Source organism: Bubalus kerabau, chromosome 11 (assembly GCF_029407905.1).
Source record: "Bubalus kerabau isolate K-KA32 ecotype Philippines breed swamp buffalo chromosome 11, PCC_UOA_SB_1v2, whole genome shotgun sequence".
Classification (NCBI taxonomy): Eukaryota; Metazoa; Chordata; class Mammalia; order Artiodactyla; family Bovidae; genus Bubalus; species Bubalus kerabau.
Genome location: NC_073634.1, coordinates 23,976,848 through 23,999,390, shown reverse-complemented (window position 1 = coordinate 23,999,390; position 22,543 = coordinate 23,976,848). Strand labels below are relative to the sequence as shown.

Here is a 22,543-nt window from a genome sequence, read left to right as displayed (position 1 = left end):
TCGTGTAAGTCAATATCATCAGATAAAGTGGAAAGTCTTATTCACAGGAGAATTTCCCTGACTCAGTAGTTTCCAAATTTTCCTGAAAACTTCCAAATTTGTTTCTCTAGGCCTACTTACACCATTTCTAATCCTGTCAGGTTATTCAAATTTCATCTTTAAAAAAATGTGTTGGTATAAATAAGAAAACAATTACCCGCAAACCGACAATTATGCAGTAATTGTTGAGATCAAACACAACTGAAAGCAAAGTTCATGTGATACCGCTCATGTTGCTCCATGAAAACCTCGTGTCCTAAAATTTCAATGGCTTCATGATTATATTCTGAGTCTTTCCCCATCTTCTGCAGGCTGTTGCACAGCCACTCTCTCAAATATCCACTTATTAAATGACATGCTATCTTTTTTTGAAGAACAGTTCAACTCCAACCTCCCTAGCTGCCATTAATACCAGTTCCTGTAGCACACCTCTGGCATCTATACTATGGGGCTCGTTGCCTATAACTGTTATTCATGTAACTTACTACATGATACTCACTATACTGGAGTATCAGGAATCCCCATCCTATTATGCTCCCTGGTTCACAGAAGAGGCTCAGTAAACACACGGCAGAGAAGGATATAAACACCCACTATCTTTCTGTGTTTGTTCCTACACGGCGTACCCTGTAAGTAACACCTCTGTGGAAGCAGGAAGAAGCTAGAACAAGGTGCTGAGGCTCCTCTGAAGACTCCTGGCCAAACAGAGCTGAACCTAACTTCCTCTGGTTGGGGTTTGCCCATGGACCTGGCATATTCCAGAGACCCTCTGCCCTAATACTGCCAGGACAGAAGCCATCCTCTGCCTTCAGCCATCTCTGGCATGAGGAGTTTCATCATGGAGGCAAGGGGAAGTAATGGGGCTGTCTGGCTCTAAGCCACAGACAGGATGCTGATAGAACAGGGGAAACAGAGAGTGACCAACTTCCTTCGGCAGGATACGTGGCGATTAGGAGGTAGAAAAGAAGAAATTGTCATTCTTAACATGCCATAAATGTTCCTATCTTCTCTGGCTTTTCTCTAGGAAATAACCTGGGTGGTACAATTTAAAGGAAAACTAACTACCAAAATTACCTCTCTAAAATTAGACTAGTAAGAGAATCACTGAGGTTAACCTGCAGACTCCCACACAGCTAGGAAAGAACAGGAAGCCAGGCATTCCCACCTCAGGGAGAAGCTGTCTGATCAGTTTGTTTTCCTAACCTGGTTTTCCAGGAATTCACTTACAGGATGGGAGTTAACGTGGAAAGGGGGAAGTGGAGAGAATCTGACGTCATTTTGAGGTGTGAGCCCCTTCACTGGAAGGGTAGCCTGGATGGGGCAGCACGATACCTGCCTGTAGGGGTCGGGGGGAAGAGCTCATAGACCAATACTAGTGGGGTGTTGGGTTGGGGGTATGCAGGTGGCTGTGGCAGACACCAGCAATTGTAGTATATATAGGAATGAGGGCTTTGGGTCAGGCAGCCCAACTTAGGAGTTGTGTGGCCTTTCAGGGCCTCAGATTTCTCATCTGGTGATAATATGGGGTTCTAATAAGGGTGGGAGGTAATATATGCAAATGCTTTGTGCAGGAAGTGGTACATATTGTCTTTAATCCACTTTTCTGTTCTGCCTAAAGTCAACTCTCTGATTCCAAAACTGTGAGACAGGCGTTCATTCCCTGTCTTTCCTAAGTCAAAGGTTGTCATCCTTTCACTCAGGGGCTCCCCTGCCTACTATAGTCAGATGGGCTAGAGAAAGGTGGGTCCTGGAACACAGCCAGCAATCTCCTTCCCCTCAGGCCCAAACCATGAGAGCAGCCTCTTTCCTGGATCACCTTACCATGCATTGACTCTAGGGCCTAGGGCTGTGCCTTGCAAAGGCATGCTTGAAGGTACTTAGTGAGGTGTGCCAGGTGAGGACACTGTGCAATGACTTCAACTCACCTTGTCAAACCCTTTGACTCCTCCATGCAGGCTGTTGGGCCCGTTGTTAATGGCTAGTTTATACTCCTTCCCATCCAATGTGAACGTTCCTTTGGCAATTCGGTTGGCCACCCTGCCAACCACAGCTCCAAAATAGGGCTGCTTTTGGAGGTACCCTGCAAGGATATGGGATGATAGCGATTTTAAAACCTTCAAACCAAAGATGAGGCTCACACTGCTGCCCACCACTTCCTTCTAAGGGCAGCTGTAAGTATTAACAACATGGGCATACCACGTGTGCATGGAAGCAGGGAAAATTGGTGTTCTTTACACACCACCCTTCCCCTTTCCAAAAGTAATTCATATTCTTTACAAACATTTTAAAAAACTAAAGCACAAAGAAGAAACTTAAATCATCCTGATCTTATCACTAGAGAGAACCACTGACTGTTAATATTGGGCTTTTTTTGGCTGCGCTGGGTCTTTGTTGCTGCACATGAGCTACTCTCTGGTTGCAGTGCACAAGCTTCTCATGGCAGTGGCCTCCCTTGCTGAGGAGCATGGGTGCTGGGCTCTAGGGCATGCAGGCTTCAGCAGCTATGGTGCTCTGATTTACTTGTCCCACAGCATGTGGAACCTTCCCAGGTGAAGAACTGAACCTATGTCCCCTTCACTGGCAGGCAGATTCTTAACCACTAGACCACCAGAAAGTGCACCATTTATATTCTTATGTATATCTATATTGTTTATTTCTTTTGCTTGTTGTTTTGGCCACGTAACATGGCTTGCAGGATCCCAGTTCCCTGGTGGTGGTGGTGGTGGTAGTGGTTTAGTTACTAAGTTGTGTCTGACTCTTGAGACCCCATGAACTGTAGCCTGCCAAGCTCCTCTGTCCATGGGATTCTCCAGGCAAGAATACTGGAGTGGGTTGCCATTTCCTTCTCCAGGGGATTTTTCCCAACCGAGGAATTGAACTCGGGTCTCTTGCATTGCAGGCAGATTCTTTACCAACTGAGCTACAAGGGAAGCCCCACCAATTCCTGGACCTAGGATCAACTGAGTACCTCCTGCAGTGGAAACTCACAGTCCTAACCACTGGAATGCCAGGGAATTCCCTCCTATGTAGATCTGCGTATTCCCTTTAATATTTGAGTATACATATGCCTATGCTTTTCAAATGGGTTTCTTTCACTTAGTAACATGCATTTAAGGTTGCTCCATATATTTTTGTGGACTGATTTTTTCTAGCACAGCATAATATTCTGTTGTCTGGATGTACCACAGTTTACTTATCCATTCACCTATTGAAGGGCATCTTGGTTGCTTCCAAGTTTTGGCAATTATGGATAAAACTACTACAAATATTCATATGAAGGTTTTTGTATGGAGATATATTTTTAACTCCCTTGAGTAAAATACCAAGGAATGTGACTGCTGGATCATATGAAAAGAGTATGTTTAATCTTGCAAGAAACTGCCAACTATCTCTCAAAGTAGCTATACCATTTTGTATTCCCAGCAACGAATGAGAGTTCCTGTTGCTCCATGTGCTTGCCAGCATTTGATGCTGTCTGTCAGTGTTCTGGACTTTGGCCATTCTAATAGGTCTCAACGTTGTTTAAATTTCCCTTTCCCTGATGACATATAACGTGGAACAAATTTCATTTGCTTTCCAGGAGCTCGAAAATGTGAAAAGCAGGACTTCTGTTCAAAAATCATTTAGCTACTTCTCCTTTTGACTCCTACCTTGATTCATTCAACTGGTGTACACCAAGCCCCTACTCGTTGCCAGCCACATGCTTGGCATTGGAGACAAGGATAAATTCAACAGCAAGCTGCATCATGGACTTGCAAGAATTCTCTCAGAAGGGACCACTTTCTGGCAACAATTAATAAGCCCACCAGTAAGAAGCACTTTTCAACCCTTGGTTTAGATGAAAAGTTTTTAAGGATTAAATGGTAAGGATAGCAGAAATGACTGCTCCTAACTGTCTCTGAGAAATTCTTCAGAACAAATGGATTTTATATCATTTTCTTACGTTACTAAGTTTTTTTTTTTTTTTTTTTTTTGGCTGCATTGTGTCTTTGTTGTGGCATGGCAGCTTTTTGTTGCAGCACACAGGCTTTCTCTAGTTGCCGCACAAGAGCCTCTCCTTGAGGTGCTCGGGCTTAGTTGCCCCGTGGCATGTGGGATCTTAGCTCCCTGACCACGTATTGAACCGGAGTCTCATGCATTGGAAGGTGGATTCTTAACCACTGGACCACCAGTCCCTATTACTTAGTCCCTATTACTAAGCTTTTAAATCAAATCAAAATTACAAAAAGTGACAGTCCCCCAAAGTCTGAATAGGGCTAAGAAGCTTGTTTTTGAAATGCAGAAAATACTATTTTCCATGAAAAAGGGTGGTTTCTAGGCCAAGCCAAGAATGCTGGTTTAATCGAGTCAGTAACTTATGTAGTTTGGCCCCAGAAAAACAGCAGAGAGGGAACACAGCTCCACCCATCAACGGAAAATTGGATTAAAGATTTACTGAGCATGGCCCCGCCCATCAGAACAAGACCCAGTTTCCTCAGTCAGTCTCTCCCATCAGGAAGCTTCCATAAGCCTCTTATCCTTCTCCATCAGAGGGCTGCTGCTGCTAAGTCACTTCAGTCGTGTCCGACTCTGTGTGACCCCATAGATGGCAGCCCACCAGGCTCCCCCATCAGAGGGCAGACAGACTGAAAACCACAGTCACAGAAAACTAACCAATCTAATGACATGGACCACAGCCTTGTCTAATTCAATGAAACTATGAGCCATGATACGTAGGGCCTCCCAAGATGGATCGGTCATAGTGGAGAGTTCTGACAAAATGTGGTTCACTGGAGAAGGGAATGGCAAACCACTTCAGTATTCTTGCTTTGAGAACCCCATGAACAGTATGAAAAGGCAAAAACATAGAACAGTGAAAGATGAACTCCCCAGATCAGTAGGTGCCCAACATGCTACTGGAGATCAGTGGAGAAATAACTCCAGAAAGAATGAAGACATGGAGCCAAAGCAAAACCAACACCCAGTTGTGGATGTGACTGGTGATGGAAGCAAGGTCCGATGCTGTAAAGAGCAATATTGCATAGGAACCTGGAATGTTAGGTCCATGAATCAAGGCAAATTGGAAGTGGTCAAACACCCTCTTCCAACAATACAAGAGAAGACTCTACACATGGACATCACCAGATGGCCAACACCGAAATCAGATTGATTATATTCTTTGCACCCAAAATGGAGAAGCTCTATACAATCAGCAAAAACAAGACCAGGAGCTGACTGTGTTCAGAGCATGAACTCCTTATTGCCAAATTCAGACTTAAATTGAAGAAAGAAGGGAAAACCACTAGACCATTCAGGTATGACATAAATCAAATCCCTTAACGATTATACAGTGGAAGTGAGAAATAGATTTAAGGAACTAGATCTGTTAGAGTGCCTGATGAACTATGGACGGAGGTTTGTGACACTGCACAGGAGTAGGGAGCAAGATCGTCCCCAGGAAAAAGAAATGCAAAAAAGCAAAATAGCTGTCTGAGGAGGCCTTACAAATAGCTGCAAAAAGAAGAGATGCCAAAAGCAAAGGAGAAAAGGAAAGATATACGCATTTGAAAGCAGAGTTCCAAAGAATACCATGGAGAGATAAGAAAGCCTTCCTCAGTGATCAGTGCAAAGAAATAGGGGGAAACAAAAGAATGGGAGAGACTAGAGATCTCTTCAAGAAAATGAGAGATACCAAGGGAATATTTCATGCAAAGATGGGATCAATAAAGGACAGAATGGTATGAACCTAACAGAAGCAGAAAATATTAAGAAGAGTTGGCAAGAATACACAGAACTATACAAAAGAGATTTTCATGACCCAGATAATTATGATGATGTGATCACTTACCTAGAGCCAGACATCCTGGAATGTCAAGTCAAGTGGGCCTTAGAAAGCATCACTATGAAAAAAGTTAGTGGAGGTGATGGAATTCCAGTTGAGCTATTTCAAATCCCAAAAGATGATGCTGTGAAGGTGCTGCACTCAGTATGCCAGCAAATCTGGAAAACTCAGCAGTGGCCACAGGACTGGAAAAGATCAGTTTTCATTCCAATCCCAAAGGAAGGCAATGCCAAAGAATGTTCAAACTACTGCACAATTGCACTCATCTCACATGCTAGCAAAGTAATGCTGAAAATTCTCCAGGCCAGGCTTCAACAGTACATGAGCTTTGAACTTCCAGATGTTGAAGCTGGTTTTAGAAAAGGCAGAGGAACCAGAGATCAAATTGCCAACATCTGCTGGATCATCGAAAAAGCGAGAGAGTTCCAGAAAAACATCTATTTTGCTTTAGTGACTATGCCAAAGCCTTTGACTGTGTGGATCACAATCAACTGTGGAAAATTCTGAAAGAGATGGGAATACCAGACCACCTGATCTGCCTCCTGAGAAATTTGTATGCAGGTCAGGAAGCAACAGTTAGAACTGGACATGGAACAACAGACTGGTTCCAAATAGGAAAAGGAGTACGTCAAGGCTGTATATTGTCACCCTGCTTATTTAACTTATATGCAGAGAACATCATGAGAAACGCTGGGCTGGATGAAGCACAAGCTGGAATCAAGATTGCCGGGAGAAATATGAATAACCTCAGATATGCAGATGACACCACTCTTATGGCAGAAAGTGAAGAAGAACTAAAGAGCCTTTTGGTGAAAGTGAAAGAGGAGAGTGAAAAAGTTGGCTTAAAACTCAGCATTCAGAAAATTAAGATCATGGCATTCGGTCCCATCACTTCATGGCAAATAGATGAAGAAACTGTTGAAACAGTGGCAGACTTTAGTTTTGGGAGCTCCAAAATCACTGCAGATGGTGACTGCAGCCATGACATTAAAAGACGCTTACTCCTTGGAAGAAAAGTTATGACCAACCTAGACAGCATATTAAAAAGCAGAGACATTACTTTCCCAACAAAGGTCCATCTAGTCAAGGCTATGGTTTTTCCAGTAATCATGAATTGATGTGAAAGTTGGACTGTAAAGAAAGCTGAGCATTGATGAATTGATGCTTTTGAACTGTGGTGTTGGAGAAGACTCTTGAGAGTCCCTTGGACTGCAAGGACATCCAACCAGTCCATCCTAAAGGAAATCAGTCCTGAGAGTTCATTGGAAGGACTGATGTTGAAGCTGAAACTCCAATACTTGGCCACCTGATGCACAGAGCTGACTCATTTGAAAAGACCCTGATGCTGGGAAAGTCTGAGGGCAAGAGGAGAAGGGGACGATAGAGGATAAGATGGTTTGATGCCATTACCGACTCAATGCACACGAGTTTGAGTAAACTCCAGGAGTTGGTGATGGACAGGGAGGCCTGGCATGCCGCAGTCCATGGGGTTGCAAAGAGTTGGACACGACTGAACGACTGAACTGAACTGATGTAGGCTAAAGGATAGAGAAAACGTTTGTCCCTTTTTTCTGGGCAAGGGACTGGCCAGAATACATTAATAAACGGGGTACGGTTTTCTGCATTCCTCAAACATCCCAAGGATTCTAGCTATGACATCAACCTCAGACAGCCCAAACCTTAACAAGAATGCCCTAAAAGTCTCAAATAAAATTGCTCAGGATTCTCAGACAAACCCTCCACACCCTGAATGACTTTCTTTTGGCCTTCTGAGGAAAATCAACACTAGTTTAATTGACAAGCACTTTAAACATCCCAAATCTTTTATATGTTTTACAGTTGCTGCTGGTTGTCCCAAATGAATCTCCATGCCATTTTGTGCAGTGTTAACAAAGTGAAATAGGACGTTCGAGGAGTGTGAGGAAGATATTTGGGGGCAAAGGAAGTAAAGACAATTAAAATTATTAATTGTTCAATATAGTCAGACAGAATCACAGCCAATAGCACATTTAATCATTATCTATTTGTTTCGGGTGAGGAAATAGTTCTAGAGAGGTTAAATAATTTTCCCAAGGTCACAGAGCTATAAGGGACAAAGCAGAGATTTTAAACTAGGGATCCTTAATGCTTCTAAAAAGACACTCTTGGGCATCTGTAATATGAAACTGCAGCCTCTAAACTGGTCCCTTTTCCTCCCACCACCTCTTTTAAACTCAGGTTTTCTAAAAGCAGTAAGTTGATTTTTTTTCTAATCTTTTCATAATGCCTCTCATGGCAGTAATAGCTGGGTGTTGGTGGCAACTGGGGTGAAGATGAAAGGAAAGGAATCGTGTTGATTATCTGGGTAGATTATTTATACCTGTAGCTCATATGCAAATAGCCTCACCAAGGTTTTGAAAGAAGTCATAATGACTGCAAGCGGGACACGCAGATGAAAAAACATTAAAAAATATTTTGAAGGGACTTTCCTGGTGGCCCAGTGGTAAAGAATCAGCCTTCTAATCCAGGGGACATAGGTTTGATCCTGGGTCAGGGAACTAAGGTCCCGTATGCCTAGGGGCAACTGAGCCTGCACGGCACAACTAGAAAAGCCTGCACACTACAGCGAAGACCTGGCAAGTCAAAAAAGAAGAAAAAACATTTTCAATACAAAAAATGGCAGAAGAAAAACCTCACAGGAGGCATTACTGATTTTTCTAGCCTATAACTAGAAGATCATATTATTTACCTCTTTAGAATTCTACAGAACAAAAATCTCATTTCCTAGGGAGTATGTGAACTGTTCTGACCTCCATTCATGGCCATCATCCATGTAGTTTATATAATCTATCTGGGAAATCAGAGAGTTCACATCTAACCTGGCAATTACAAAAGGACCATGTCTCATGGAATTATCCATGCTTAGCTCTTCCCTGTGGCTCAAACATTTTGGGGACATAGTAATGTGATGATAAACCCTGACTCTGTCACATCTTATTGCTTTAAATTATTTGCTCAGTTTGTTTATATAATACTTACTCAGATATTTGAAGACTATACAGTGAAAATCCAGCCTTCTTCCTATCCCTGTACCACAGCTACCCAGAGTTCCTTCTGAAACACAACCTCTGCCGCCAATTTCTTAACACAGGTTTTAATACACTAGAATTGATCAAAATAGTAATATACTGCCATTCACACTATTATGATTGAGACAATTATGCTTCCCATAATGACATATATAAAGTTCAACCCTGAAGATGGCTGAACATATAAGAAAGCCTTCCCATAATAAGAAAAAAAGAGAAGCTAAAGGCAAAGGAGAAAAGGAAAGATATACCCATTTGAATGCAGAGTTCCAAAGAATAGCAAGGAGAGATAAGAAAGCCTTCCTCAGTGATGAATGCAAAGTAATACAGGAAACAAAAGAATGGGAAAGACTCGAGATCTCTTCAAGAAAATTAGAGATACCAAGGGAACATTTCATGCAAAGATGAGACAATAAAGACAGAAATAGTATGGACCTAACAGAAGCAGAAGATATTAAGAAGAGGTGGCAAGAATACACAGAGGAACTATACAAAAAAGATCTTCATGACCCAGATAACCACGATGGTGTAATCACTCACCAAGAGCCAGATATCCTGGAATTTCAAGTCAACTGGGCCTTAGGAAGCATCATTATGAAAAAAGTTAGTGGAGGTGATGGAATTCCAGTTGAGCTATTTCAAATCCTAAAAGATGATGCTGTGAAAGTGCTGCACTCAATATGCCAGCAAATTGGGAAAACTCAGCAGTGGCCACAGGACTGGAAAAGATCAGTTTTCATTCCAATCCCAAAGAAAGGCAATGCCAAAGAATGCTCAAACTACCGCACAATTGCACTCATCTCACACGCTAGCAAAGTAATGCTCAAAATTCTCCAAGCCAGGCTTCAACAATATGTGAACCGTGAACTTCCAGATGTTCAAGCTGGATTGAGAAAAGGCAGAGGAACCAGAGATCAAATTGCCAACATCTGCTGGATCATCAAAAAAGGAAGAGTTCCAGAAAAACATCTGCTGCTGCTACTGCTAAGTCACTTCAGTTGTGTCCGACTCTGTGTGACAGCACACAGAGCTGTCCCACCAGGCTCCCCCATCCCTGGGATTCTCCAGGCAAGAACACTGGAGTGGGTTGCCGTTTCCTTCTCCTACTTTTGCTTTATTGACTACACCAAAGTCTTTGACTGTGTGGATCACCACAAACTGTGGAAAATTCTTAGAGATATGGGAATACCTGCCCTTTCAGAAATCTGTATGCAGGTCAAGAAGCAACAGTTAGAACTGGACATGGAACAACAGACTGGTTCCAAATCAGGAAGGAGTACGTCAAGGCTGTATATTGTCACCCTGCTTATTTAACTTACACGCAGAGAACATCATGCGAAATGCCAGGCTGGATGAAGCACAGGCTGGAATCAAGATTGCCAGGAGAACTATCAATAACCCCAGATATGCAGATGATACCACCCTTATGGCAGACAGTGAAGAAGAACTAAAGAGCCTCTTGATGAAATCGAAAGAGGAGAATGAAAAAGTTAGCTTAAAACTCAAGATTCAGAAAACTAAGATCATGGCATTTGGTCCCATCACTTCATGGAAACAGTGAGAGACTTTTTTGTTGGGGGGGGGGCCTCCAAAATCACTGCAGATTGTGACTGCAGTCATGAAATTAAAAGACGCTTGCTCCCTGGAAGAAAAGCTATGACCAAAACAGCATATTAAAAAGCAGAAAAGAAAAAAAAAGCAGAGACATTATTTTTCCAACAAAGGTCCATCTAGTCAAAGCTATGGTTTTTCCAGTAGTCATGTATGGATGTGAGAGTTGGACCATAAAGGAAGCTGAGCACCGAAGAATTAATGCTTTTGAATTGTGGCATTGGAGAAAACTCTTGAGAGTCCCTTGGACTACAAGGAGATCCAACCAGTCCATCCAAAAGATCAGTCCTGAATATTCATTGGAAGGACTGATGCTGGAACTGAAACTCCAATACTTTGGCCACCTGATGAGAAGACAGACTCACTGGAAAAGACTCTGATGCTGGGAAAGATTGAAGGCAAGAGAAGGGGACAACAGAGGATGAGATGGTTGGATGGCATCACTGACTCAATGGACATGAGTTTGAGTAGGCTCTGGGAGTTGGTGATGGACAGGGAAGCCTGGTGTGCTGCAGTCCCTGGGGCCGCAAAGAGTTGGACATGACTGAGTGACTGAACTGAACTGAACCCTCATAATGATATATATGAAGTTCAACCCTGAAGATGGCGGAACATATCAGAACGTCTTACTTGATATTCTAAACACTTCTTTGTCTTCTTTGTCTTTTGAAAATAGCTTGCTTTCCTTTTTAAATAAACCATTAAATTATCTAAATTATAGCATAAGGTTGAAAATGTCTCTCTCAATCCAGCACGTGGAATACTTCACTATTTTTTTTTTGATGTGCCACACAGCTTGCAGGATCTTAGTTCCCCGACCAGGGATGGAACCTGTGCCCCTTCCAGTGGAATAGAAACTCGGAGTCCTAATTACTGGACCACCAGGGAATTCCCAGTATCTAGAATATACTTTCAGAGAAAGCAATGGCACCCCACTCCAGTACTCTTGCCTGGAAAATCCCATGGATGGAGGAGCCTGGTAGGCTGCAGTCCATGGGGTCGCTAACAGTTGGACACGACTGAGAGACTTTACTTTCACTTTTCACTTTCATGCATTGGAGAAGGAAATGGCAACCCACTCCAGTGTTCTTGCCTGGAGAATCCCAGGGACGGGAAAGCCTGGTGGGCTGCCGTCTATGGGGTCGCACAGAGTCGGACACGACTGAAGCGACTTAGCAGCAGCAGCAGCAGCAGAATATACTTTAGATGCTTTGATTCGACCTGGCATTTTGTGGTGCCAGTCATGGATGCTGACCCAAGAATGCCATTTAACTTTCTCAAGATATGTTAATAACACGGGGTGGGGGGCAATACAGTCAATAAAAGCTAGATCACTGTAATCCAAGGGGATCTATTTTTTTTCTCCCTTTTAAGAACATTTGGGGCTAATACTTCATTTCACCTCCTGCTGCTGCCGCTGCTAAGTCGCTTCAGTCGTGTCCGACTCTGTGCGACCCCATAGATGGCAGCCCACCAGGCTCCCCCATCCTTGGGATTCTCCAGGCAAGAAAACTGGAGTGGGTTGCCATTTACTTCTCCAATGCATTAAAGTGAAAAGTCAGAGTGAAGTCACTCTGTCGCGTCCGACTCCTAGCGACCCCATGGACTGCAGCCTACCAGGCTCCACCGTCCACGGGATTTTCCAGGCAAGAGTACTGGGGTGGGTTTCTTTCACCTAGACTCCCACAAAACTCAGAGACTCACAGAGATAACGTATTCAACATTACTGCACTCACAAAATTCATCTGCCTACAATGCGGGAGACCCGGGTTCGATCCCTGGGTCGGGAAGATCCCCTGGAGAAGGAAATGGGAACCCACTCCAGTATTCTTGCCTGGAAAACCCCATGGACGGAGGAGCTTGGTTGGCTCCTGTCCATGGGGTCGCAAAGAGTTGGACACGACTGAGCGACTTCACTATCACTATCACTATGCCTACTAAGAATCTGGTGTTTCCCAGGTGCCATATCATCATCCTGGCACACTCTTCGTATGAATTGTGCAAAGATGTCTTTTGTTTTAAGATCTATGTGACTCTTATATCAGAACTAAAATTAGGAACTTTCCTGGTGGTCCAGTGGCTAAGACGCCACGCTCCCAATACAGGGGGCCCAGGTTTGATCCCTGATCGGGAAATACACCCCACATGACGCAACTAAGAGTTTGCATGCTGCAGCAGAGATCGAAGATCCTGAGTGCCGCAATTAGGACCCAGTAAAACAAGCAAATAAATATTATCAATTTAAAAAATAATTAAAACTAGTAAGAAATGAGTGCTTGTATCCAATTCTCCTTGGACTCCATGGGCAATTTTGCACCAGTTAAGTAATCTCCGTGATTGTTTCCACTGAGCAAATGGTTATGTTAACAGAGAGATGACTCAGCAAAAGTGATTCTAAAGCATTCTCTTTTGTCACTTGTCAACTCTCTTGCCTTCTGACTCTGAAGACAGGAGATAGGAACATCCAGAAACTGAAAGGGATGTAGAGAGTAAGGGGAAAGTGGAGCTGATTATCCCAGTCCCTGCACCTTCCTACCAGAGTCTCCTATAATAGGCTTGCTGAAATTACCAAAGAAATTCTGCTGAATGTTACCTACACCTTCTCCAAGCCAAGCTGTGGAGGCTCCAAGGTAGTTAAAGACAACCAACCAGAGGGCAAGGAATAGAATCCTCAGGAATATTTAGAAAACATTTTTGTTAAGGAAATGAAGAGCCAATTTCAGTCTGCTAAGGGAAAACCAATTCTGTTTTCTGTTGACCTCCCATCCTGGGCTATATTGCTAAAGAAGCAGACAGACAGAAAGACACACACCTAAAGGAAAACCTCAAACCTCCTCTCTAACAGATTTTGTCCACACGCTTACCACTGAGCAGAGAATTAATTCTCAAGCAGTTGCCCTTTGCTAACTTTATTTTGATGTCTTTTTCCCTCTAGCTATTCAGTGTGCCAAGAGACAGCAAGCATTATATACATTTTCCTTTGCCCCAGTGAAATTGCAGTTTTAATTATTTGTTTATGCCATTATTTGACTAAGCTATATCTCCACATCTAAACTGCAGGCTGCATGAGGGCAGGGACCTGTCTCCTGGAATGAGATAACTGAATCAACAATGATTGAATGCATGAATTAATACACGTTCTTAGCTGTCATGGATTCCTGCAAAATAAAATCCATCCCAGTTATAAGGAGACTCATTTCTCGACGGTAAGTTGGTCTTCCATGTTCTTTCAGTACATGGTTAAAGCAGATAAGCTTCTGCACCCGCTGAGCTTACCTTACGGAGCATTTCTGAAACAACCAGACCTCAAAGAGAATCTGATCAAGCAGAAAGGAAGTAGAAGACGCACGTCTTTGATTTTTTTTTTTCCCCCTTCTTCAGAAATGGCAAGAGAACGAGCTGGGAGCCACACCCCCTCCAGCCAGTACGTCTCCTCTCCCGCCCTCTGAGATGAGGCAGTTCAAAGATCGCTCCAGGGTTGCTGAAGTTTTATCTTTCCCTCAACTGACTTTTTAATTAGGGCAAAGCCTGAATATATAACCGGAAGCTAAGTCCTACGGCAGTTTCTATTCACTTTGTCTTTTCCCAAACACTAGATCACAACACACTGAGTCAGCCGGATCCAAGCGGTCACAAGCTCGGTACTTCCTCTCGGTCCCCGCATCCCTGGCTGCTGGTGTGGGGCAGTGTGCGCGGCGGGCCTGGGGCCCGTCGGCAGCCCGGGGCGGAATTCAACCCACCTTCCAACTTGTCAAAGCCGAGCACCACATCTGAGGCTCTGCCCTGCCTGTCTTTGACCTCCAGGGCTGTGATGGTGCAGCCCCAGGAGATGATGTCCACTCTCAGCTGGTCTGACTGCAGCTGGAACTTCTCCACTGTCCCTGCTCCCAGGGGCAGGTCTCCAAACACGGCTCTGGTCACCGAAACCATGCTGAGCTCAGGGTGTGCAGCTGCTCCAAGTCCTTCGAACTCCCGCCGCTAAACCTGTAGCCTCAGAAATTTACTGGAGAAGGGGCGGGACGCGGCTCACACTCCTCCCCTTTCTTGCCTGGATTTAGGGAGTGATCACTCCTGCAAAAAATATCCTCTGGGACTTCTCTAAATCATTCCTCTGCCTGAGGGAAGGCAAAGTTTCCAGCTAGGCGGGCAACTTCCAGTCGGTTCTTTTCTTTTGGAACCCTGACTGCACTGCATGTTGGGACTGGTAGTTTTTGGAATGTGAAATTGCATTTTGGGGCCTGTAGTCTTTCTAAACCGAAATCCTGAATCTGCAGTTTTCTACCGTTTTTCCGGCACGAGGTTCTCAACAGGCAAAGATTCATCCGTTAATGGTGGCTGACTTTCAGATAAGACGCTGAAAAATGAAGAGATGAGAATTAGGAATAGTGAAGGGAGGAGATCTTGGGGGGAAATTTTGATTTTTAACTCTTTGACCCAGTGGGAAAGAAGTACAAAGCTAATTTAGAAAAGGGGTAAATAACTGCAGGTTTCTCTGGACACTGACTGAGGATCCATTCTGTTTGTCCCACACAAACAACTCTGAGGTGTTTCTGGGGGAGCCACTGCGGAGAGGCTCTCCCGACTACCAGCCTGGAGTAGCAGCCTGCACAGGGTCCCATGTAGAGATTAGGACATAGTTTATATAGAGGCAGTCTCTGACTTTCTTTTCCTCAGGGAACTGGGAAAGGACCTTGGGTATATACCCACTCTTATTCCTAAAATCCAAAGTTCCTTTAAATATGGATTAAGGATAAATATTTATTAAGGTCCTAATAAATGTCAGATACTGTACTTTGATTGCTTCCCAGATGACTCAGTGGTAAAGAATCTGCCTGCCAATGAAGGAGAGGCAGGTTCCTTGGGTCAGAAAGATGCCTTGGAAAAGGAAATGGCAACCTACTCCAGTATTGTTGCCTGGAAAATTCCATGGACAGAGGAGCCTGGTGGACTACAGTCCATAGGGTCGAAAAAAATCAGACCCAATGGAGTGAGTGAACATGCAGTACTTTTATTATCTCCTTTCCATAAGCAGAAAAATGTTTTAAGTATATACTGCTTGAAAAGACACAGAGGTCATGGATACTTGTTATGCTTTGATGTGCCTCAGAATTATCTATAAAGATTAAAAAAAATACATATCCCCAGGGCCATACCTGGAGTTTCTGATTCTGTGAGTCTAGGGTGAAACTCAGGAATCTCCTTTTCTCACAGATTCCTCATGGTATTTTAATGCAGTCTATCTGGAACCAGACTTGAGAAATATTGCTCCAGGTTTTGATGACTAATCTCAGATGGTTTTGGTTTTTCCTCCCCCACTGATGGCAGAGGACTAAAATAGAGATATGAAAGGCCTTATTAGGATTGTCAGATAAAATACAGGGGCCTGGTATTTCTTTGCTAAATCTGTCCAGACAGTACTGGGCCTAGGAAGGGGAAGGATTCTGGAATCCTAACAACATGTTTTACTCGACTGTCTATATACTCATCTCATCTTTGCTTGATACTGCTTTTGTTTTGGTTTCTAGATACTTCAGAGGGGATCCAGCTAGACAATGTGTGATCAGTTGTTTAATCATGTCCAGCTCTTTGTGGCCCCATGGACTGTAGCTGCCAGGACCTGCCAGGCTCCTCTGTCCATAGGATTCTTCAGGCAAGAATACTGGAGTGGGTTGCCATTTCCTTCTCCCGGGTATCTTCCTGACTCACTGATCGAAACTGGGTCTCCTGCTTGGCAGGCAGATTCTTTACTACTGAGTTCGGAGAAGGCAATGGCACCCCACTCCAGTACTCTTGCCTGGAAAATCCCATGGAAGGAGGAGCCTGGTAGGCTGCAGTCCATGGGGTCGCAAAGAGTCGGACACGACTGAGCGACTTCACTTTCACTTTTCACTTTCATGCATTGGAGAAGGAAATGGCAACCCACTCCAGTGTTCTTGCCTGGAGAATCCCACGGACGGGGGAGCCTCGTGGACTGCCATCTATGGGGTCACACAGAGTCGGACATGACTGAAGCAACTTAGCAGCAGCAGCAGCCGCCTAGGAGGCCAGCTAGACTATGGTGAAGGCCAAAATACACCTATGTCTAGGGAATTGGGAGAATTGGGATCACGCTCTGGGAATCAAGTGCTAATAAAACAAAACTGTCTCTCAGTCATGTCTGTGTAGTTTGAAGGAATATTTAACATTCTTGTCACAAAGCCTCAATTCTCATTCATGAATCAAGGGAGTTCTGATAGAAAAGGGAAAAAGAGAACTTGCAACAAGCTTCAGTGAAGCATAACATATAATAACAAAAAGACCCAAACAAGTCAAATTATAGACTGTACTGCACTTACACAATAATGGCTAGGCACTCTTAGTGCTGCTTCATCAGAAATTCTCATAAACTCTGCCACCCTCTTCAGCCCACTTAACATTTTTGTCTGATTCATACATAAGCCCTTTTGGCAATGCTGTATTAGCAAGGATGACTTAGAATCTCTTCTGTGAGCAGGAAGACCAAGTTTTCTTTTCTCAGCCACCGGTTCTCAATGTTCTGCCAAGCTCATGTTGTCACAGAAATAAACAAATGCATTTGGATGGCCAAAGCCAAGTATCACTGTGGGTGTCTTGTAACTTGGCTTGGTAGAAAATGAAACATACCATGATGCCTCTCTAACAGCCTAAATTTTCCTTTAGGTTTGAACGGTTTAACATAGTGTCCCACTTTGTGCTAAGTCAGCTGTCAGGCACAAATCTTGATTTTTTCTTACCAAAATGTCTTATTTTCCTAGTCCTACAGTAATACTTTATAGGAATATCTGTGAATTTAAAAAGAAGAGGAAGCCATTTAAATCTAAAGAAATATTCTCCATCCCAAATGCTGCTGCTGCTGCTAAGTCGCTTCAGTCGTGTCCGACTCTGTGCGACCCCATAGACGGCAGCCCACTAGGCTCCCCCGTCCGTGGGATTCTCGAGGCAAGAACACTGGAGTGGGTTGCCATTTCCTTCTCCAATGCATGAAAGTGAAAAGTGAAAGTGAAGTCGCTCAGTCGTGTCCGACTCTTCATCGACCTCATGGACTGCAGCCTACCAGGCTCCTCCGTCCATGGGATTTTCCAGGCAAGAGTACTGGAGTGGGTGCCATTGCCTTCTCCGTCCCAAATGTTGGATTGGGTTAAAAACAAAGTAGTAATTTTGAGAGTGAAGCACCGTCAAATTTTAGGGGATATTTATTTTTACTTGGAGGGTAGAGGCTGAGGGTTTGGTTATGAGACAAAAAGTGTAAGAATTGTGATAGTTATGTCAAAGAGGAGTTACAGAGAATACCTTTTCTTTCCACCAGAGAGTGAGGTATAGGGAGAATAGGTCAAGTATAAGGTATGTTTTTCTTCACAGATGGAGGTTAGTCCCCAAAGCTGAGTGCTAGGAAAGTCAGGAATGCGGAATCTTGGTCTCTGGGCCCCACCTCCTCCTTCTACACAGAAACTGAGGTGGGCCCATCAGACCCTAAGCCCATGAAGATCAAGGCTCCAAAACTGTAAGCTGTTGACAGGCTGCTATGCAGAACAAACTCCCCAAATGTCCTGGTGATCCAGTGGTTAAGATTCTGCACTTTCATTCACACAGTCTGGGTTCGATCCCTGGCAAGGAGCCAAGACCCTACAAGTTGGGCAGCATGGCCAAAAAGAAAAAAAAAAAAAATGATAGTAAACTCTCTGAGATGTAGTAATAAAACCAACTCAAATTACCTCACAGTTTGTCAATAAGGAGACCTAGAATAGCTTTTCAGTCAGACTGATACATTACCACCCTCCTATTTCCTTTCTCCTTGCTCAGAATTCCAATAATGTTTATTATCATTTCTTTTCATCAGACACTCAGTATGTACTATCTTCGATCATTCCTTATCTCTCCATGAATACATTTTGTTGTTGTTACTTTTTACTCAACTATTAGCTCCCTGAGTCAATTTTTTGGGACTTCCCTGGTGGATCAGATGGTAAAGCATCTGCCTACAATGCAGGAGACGTGGGTTCGATCCCTGGGTCAGGAAGATTTCCTGGAGAAGGAAATGGCAACCCACTTCAGTATTCTTTCCTAGAAAACTCCATGGACAGAGGAACCTGGTAGGCTACATACAGTCCATGGAGTTGCAAAGAGTCAGACACGACTGAGCAACTTTCTTTTCAATTTTTGACTTATATATATATATTTGTAACCCAAACAACACTGTATTTGGTTTCAGATGAAAACTACTTGAATCTGGAAGCCACACATACCTGGGAGAATGGCATCAAGCTCAAGAGAGGTAGGCTTCTTCACAGTTCAATTCATCTCCATTTCATCAACGATTTTGAAATAGCTGCTGGGGAAGGTATTATGGAGACTGGTAAGTTGTTGAGGAAGATAGATTAAACTTTGCTGTATGACATGTTCATTTATCAAATAGTCAATGAATATATACCGGGCACTGTGCTAAGTGCTGATTGTACATTGGTAGGTAAAATATGACCCTTGCTTTCAAGATATTTACAATCTAAAGTCAGGTAATGTTCATCTCTATCCTCCATAAAAACGTAAGTAAAAATCTTCAAAATTCAATTGATGAATTTAGTCAATGCCAAATGAAACAAAGTCCTGAGACTGGCCTCAGATAGCTGTGACTTCAGGCCTGCACAAAGATGATCCACCATAGTGGGAATATTTTAGAATTCTCTGCCTCCAAGCACAATGACAGACAATTTTAGCTGCTCAATAAATAACTATTGAATGAATACCTGGTATACATACATATATGCTATGCTTTGTCACTCAGTCGTGTCTGACTCTTTGCGACCACATGGACTGTAGCCTGCCAGGCTCCTCTGTCCATGGGGATTCTCCAGGCAAGAATACTGGAGTGGGTTGCCATGCCCTCCTCCAGGGGATCTTCCCAACCCAGGGATCCAACCCAGGTCTCCCACATTGCAGGTGCATTCTTTATCATGCTGGTGCCAGAAAACCTGAGCTCATGAGGCACCAGCACTTACTGTCTGGGCAGTTTTTTCAGCCACTCTGGGCCTCAGTTTTCTCATCTATAAAATGGGAATATCACATGATTGACCCATCCAATTATTAATCAATCACTAGTAAATAAAGTCGGAGAAGGCAATGGCACCCCACTCCAGTACTCTTGCCTGGAAAATCCCATGGATGGAGGAGCCTGGTAGGGCTGCAGTCCATGAGGTCACTAAGAGTTGGACACGACTGAGCTACTTCGCTTTCACTTTTCACTTTCATGCATTGGAGAAGGAAATGGCAACCCACTCCAGTGTTCTTGCCTGGAGAATCCCTGGTGGCTGCTGTCTATGGGGTCACACAGAGTCGGACACGACTGAAATGACTTAGCATAGCATAGCATAGCATAGTAAATAAAGTGTTAAAAATTTACTGAGCACCCACATTAAGCCCCCTATGAGTCAACACTATCATCTCAAACAGAAATTGAGGCTTAGAGAGATAAAGTAACTTGTGCAAGATCATGTGATTATAAGCCAGGAAACCAAGATTTGATCCTGGGCAGCTTGACTGCAGAGATAGGGGCATTTGGCCACTTCCTTATATGCTGCTAATATTATGGTTAATTGATAACATGGATTCCAAAGCACTAACTAAACTCTAAAACATTACATCAATGTAAACTAGTCATCTTCTAATTTTATGGTAATTACAAGTTTTAAAAAATCAGTTTCTGAATTGTATTCACTTACTGTAGTTAAAGAAGGTCCCAAGGAGAAGAACTAGTCCTTGGCACCCAAAGACCTTGGAAACGAGACATTCATCACTTCTGGACCCTTTATATATTCATTTTTTATTTGTTATTATGTCTTCTGCCAAGAAAATGAAGCTCCAAGAGAGCAGGAAATCCCAGTACCTAGGACAGATTAGTACTCTTGCCTAGAAAATCCCATGGACGGAGGAGCCTGGTAGGCTGCAGTCCATGGGGTCGCTAAGAGTCAGACACGACTGAGCGACTTCACTTTCACTTTTCACTTTCACACATTGGATAAGAAAATGGCAACCCACTCCAGTGTTCTTGCCTGGAGAATCCCACGGACGGGAAAGCCTAGTGGGCTGCCGTCTATGGGGTCACACAGAGTTGGACACGACTGAAGCAACTTAGCAGCAGCAGCAGCAGGACAGATTAGTAGATAACTAAAAAATATTTGCTGAGTGAATGTTTGAGTGCTAGAAAGGATGAGAAGCATCTCTTATATCAATACAAAGCTGGTGAAAGTCTCAATTCATATAACCACTCTTGAGGACAACTCATCAATATCTAGTAAAATCAAATTGCATATAACTCAGCAATGGTCCATAACCCAACAATTATATTCCTTGTAATATACCATAGATGATCTTTTGCATATAGGCACAAAAATATTTATGGCTGTAGTATGCATTAGAGTGAAAATTTGCTAAAAAAGTGAAAATTTATTTTTGTTGTTTTTTTTTTAAGATTTTTTTTAATGTGGACAATTTATAAAGTCTTTATTGAATTTGTTACAATATTGTTTCTGTTTTATGTTTTGGGGTTTTTTTGGCCATTTGGTATGTGGGATCTTAGCTCCCAGACCAGGAATAGAACCTGCACCCACTGCATTGAAAGACAAAGTCTTAACCACTATACCACCAGGGAAGCCCCAAAAGAATGAGAATTTGGAAACAACGTAAGGTGTCAATTGAAAAAGGAATAAAAATATTGTGTTAGATCCATATTCCATAATGGAATATAGCATAAAAGGAAAATGAAGCATAACAGGCTTCGCAGGACCTCAAGCATTTATTTCGTAATTATGATACTTAAGGGAGAAAAAGATCAGTGGCAGAAGGATACAGATACATCATTTATTGTGGTTGTTTAGTTGCTAAATCATGTCTGACTCTTTGCAATCCTGTAGATTGTAGCCTGCCAGGTTCCTCTATCCATGGGATTTCCCAGGTAAGAACACTCAAGTAGGTTGCCATTTCCTTCTCTAGGTGATCTTTCTGATCCAGGGATTGAACTGGCTTTTACTGCATTGGCAGGTGAATTCATTACCACTGAGCTACCAGGGAAGCCCATATCATTTATGTCAAATGCAAAATTTTGTAAAGCACACTAGATATCCCAGCATCCAAGACATTAGTCTAGAGTCATTTAGGTTGGTAAATTGTACAGCTAGGATTTGAATCCAAAGCACTCTATCAAAATGCTCCTGGTAAACACTGATAGTCAGATATGGATTAAACCCTATAGTGCTTGGTAAACTTTGGTGATTGATCTTTACTCAGAAAATCCCATGGACGGAGGAGCCTGTTAGGCTACAGTCCATGGGGTTGCAAAGAGTTGGACACGACTGAGCAACTTCACTTTCACTTTAGTTTAAGTCAGTGGTGGTGTCAAGGGACTGGCCTGGAGGGTTGGTTGGGTCTTTTCTTCCTCCCGTTCTTTGATATGAGTAATAGATGTTTAAGCAAATTATGTAAAGCAGCTTTAAAACAAGTCCCTCATCCATTCCCTCTGATTTAACTATAACACCTATTTATATAAATTCTGGAGCCACAGCTAGTCTGAGCACATTATTTTCTTTTATACAGACTAGGTAGCTACTTCTAGGAATCTTTTGTGATAGCAATACTCTCAAAAGTCAGAACGTTTTTTATTTCTGAAAAGTATAAACCAACTCAAGCCTGGCTTAGGCAAAAAAGGGAATTTATTGACTAACAGCGAAAAGTCTAAAGATGTTCAGGCATGTTCAGGCATGGCTGGATTTGGACTATAACTATGTCATTAGGACCTGGTATTTCTCTTCCTCTTGTTTCTGTTTTCCACAGTGTTGGCTCTTTTCTCAGCATTCCTTTTCTAAGCATTCCTTTTCTATCTATGATTTCTAGTATCCCCAGGCTTATATCATCCTATATTCCAATCTTGTGTGTGTGTGAAGTTGATTCAGTCATGTCTGACTCTTTTCGACCCTATGAGCTGTAGCCCACCAAACTC

At 43.0% G+C, this 22,543-nt stretch overlaps 1 protein-coding gene across 1 annotated transcript in view; it reads right to left on the bottom strand.

Annotated features, from left to right (window-relative positions):
* The window catches only part of GALM (galactose mutarotase), a 57,291-nt gene extending 42,595 nt beyond the window's left edge, over positions 1-14,696 (bottom strand). The window contains exons 1-2 of the mRNA XM_055539846.1: positions 14,280-14,696; positions 1,965-2,119 (exon numbers count right to left, since the gene is read on the bottom strand). Coding sequence (XP_055395821.1) covers positions 1,965-2,119; positions 14,280-14,469 — 345 coding nt within the window. The 5' untranslated portion in view covers positions 14,470-14,696. The remainder of the gene's footprint in view (positions 1-1,964; positions 2,120-14,279) is intronic.
* Positions 14,697-22,543: the final 7,847 nt, after the last annotated feature.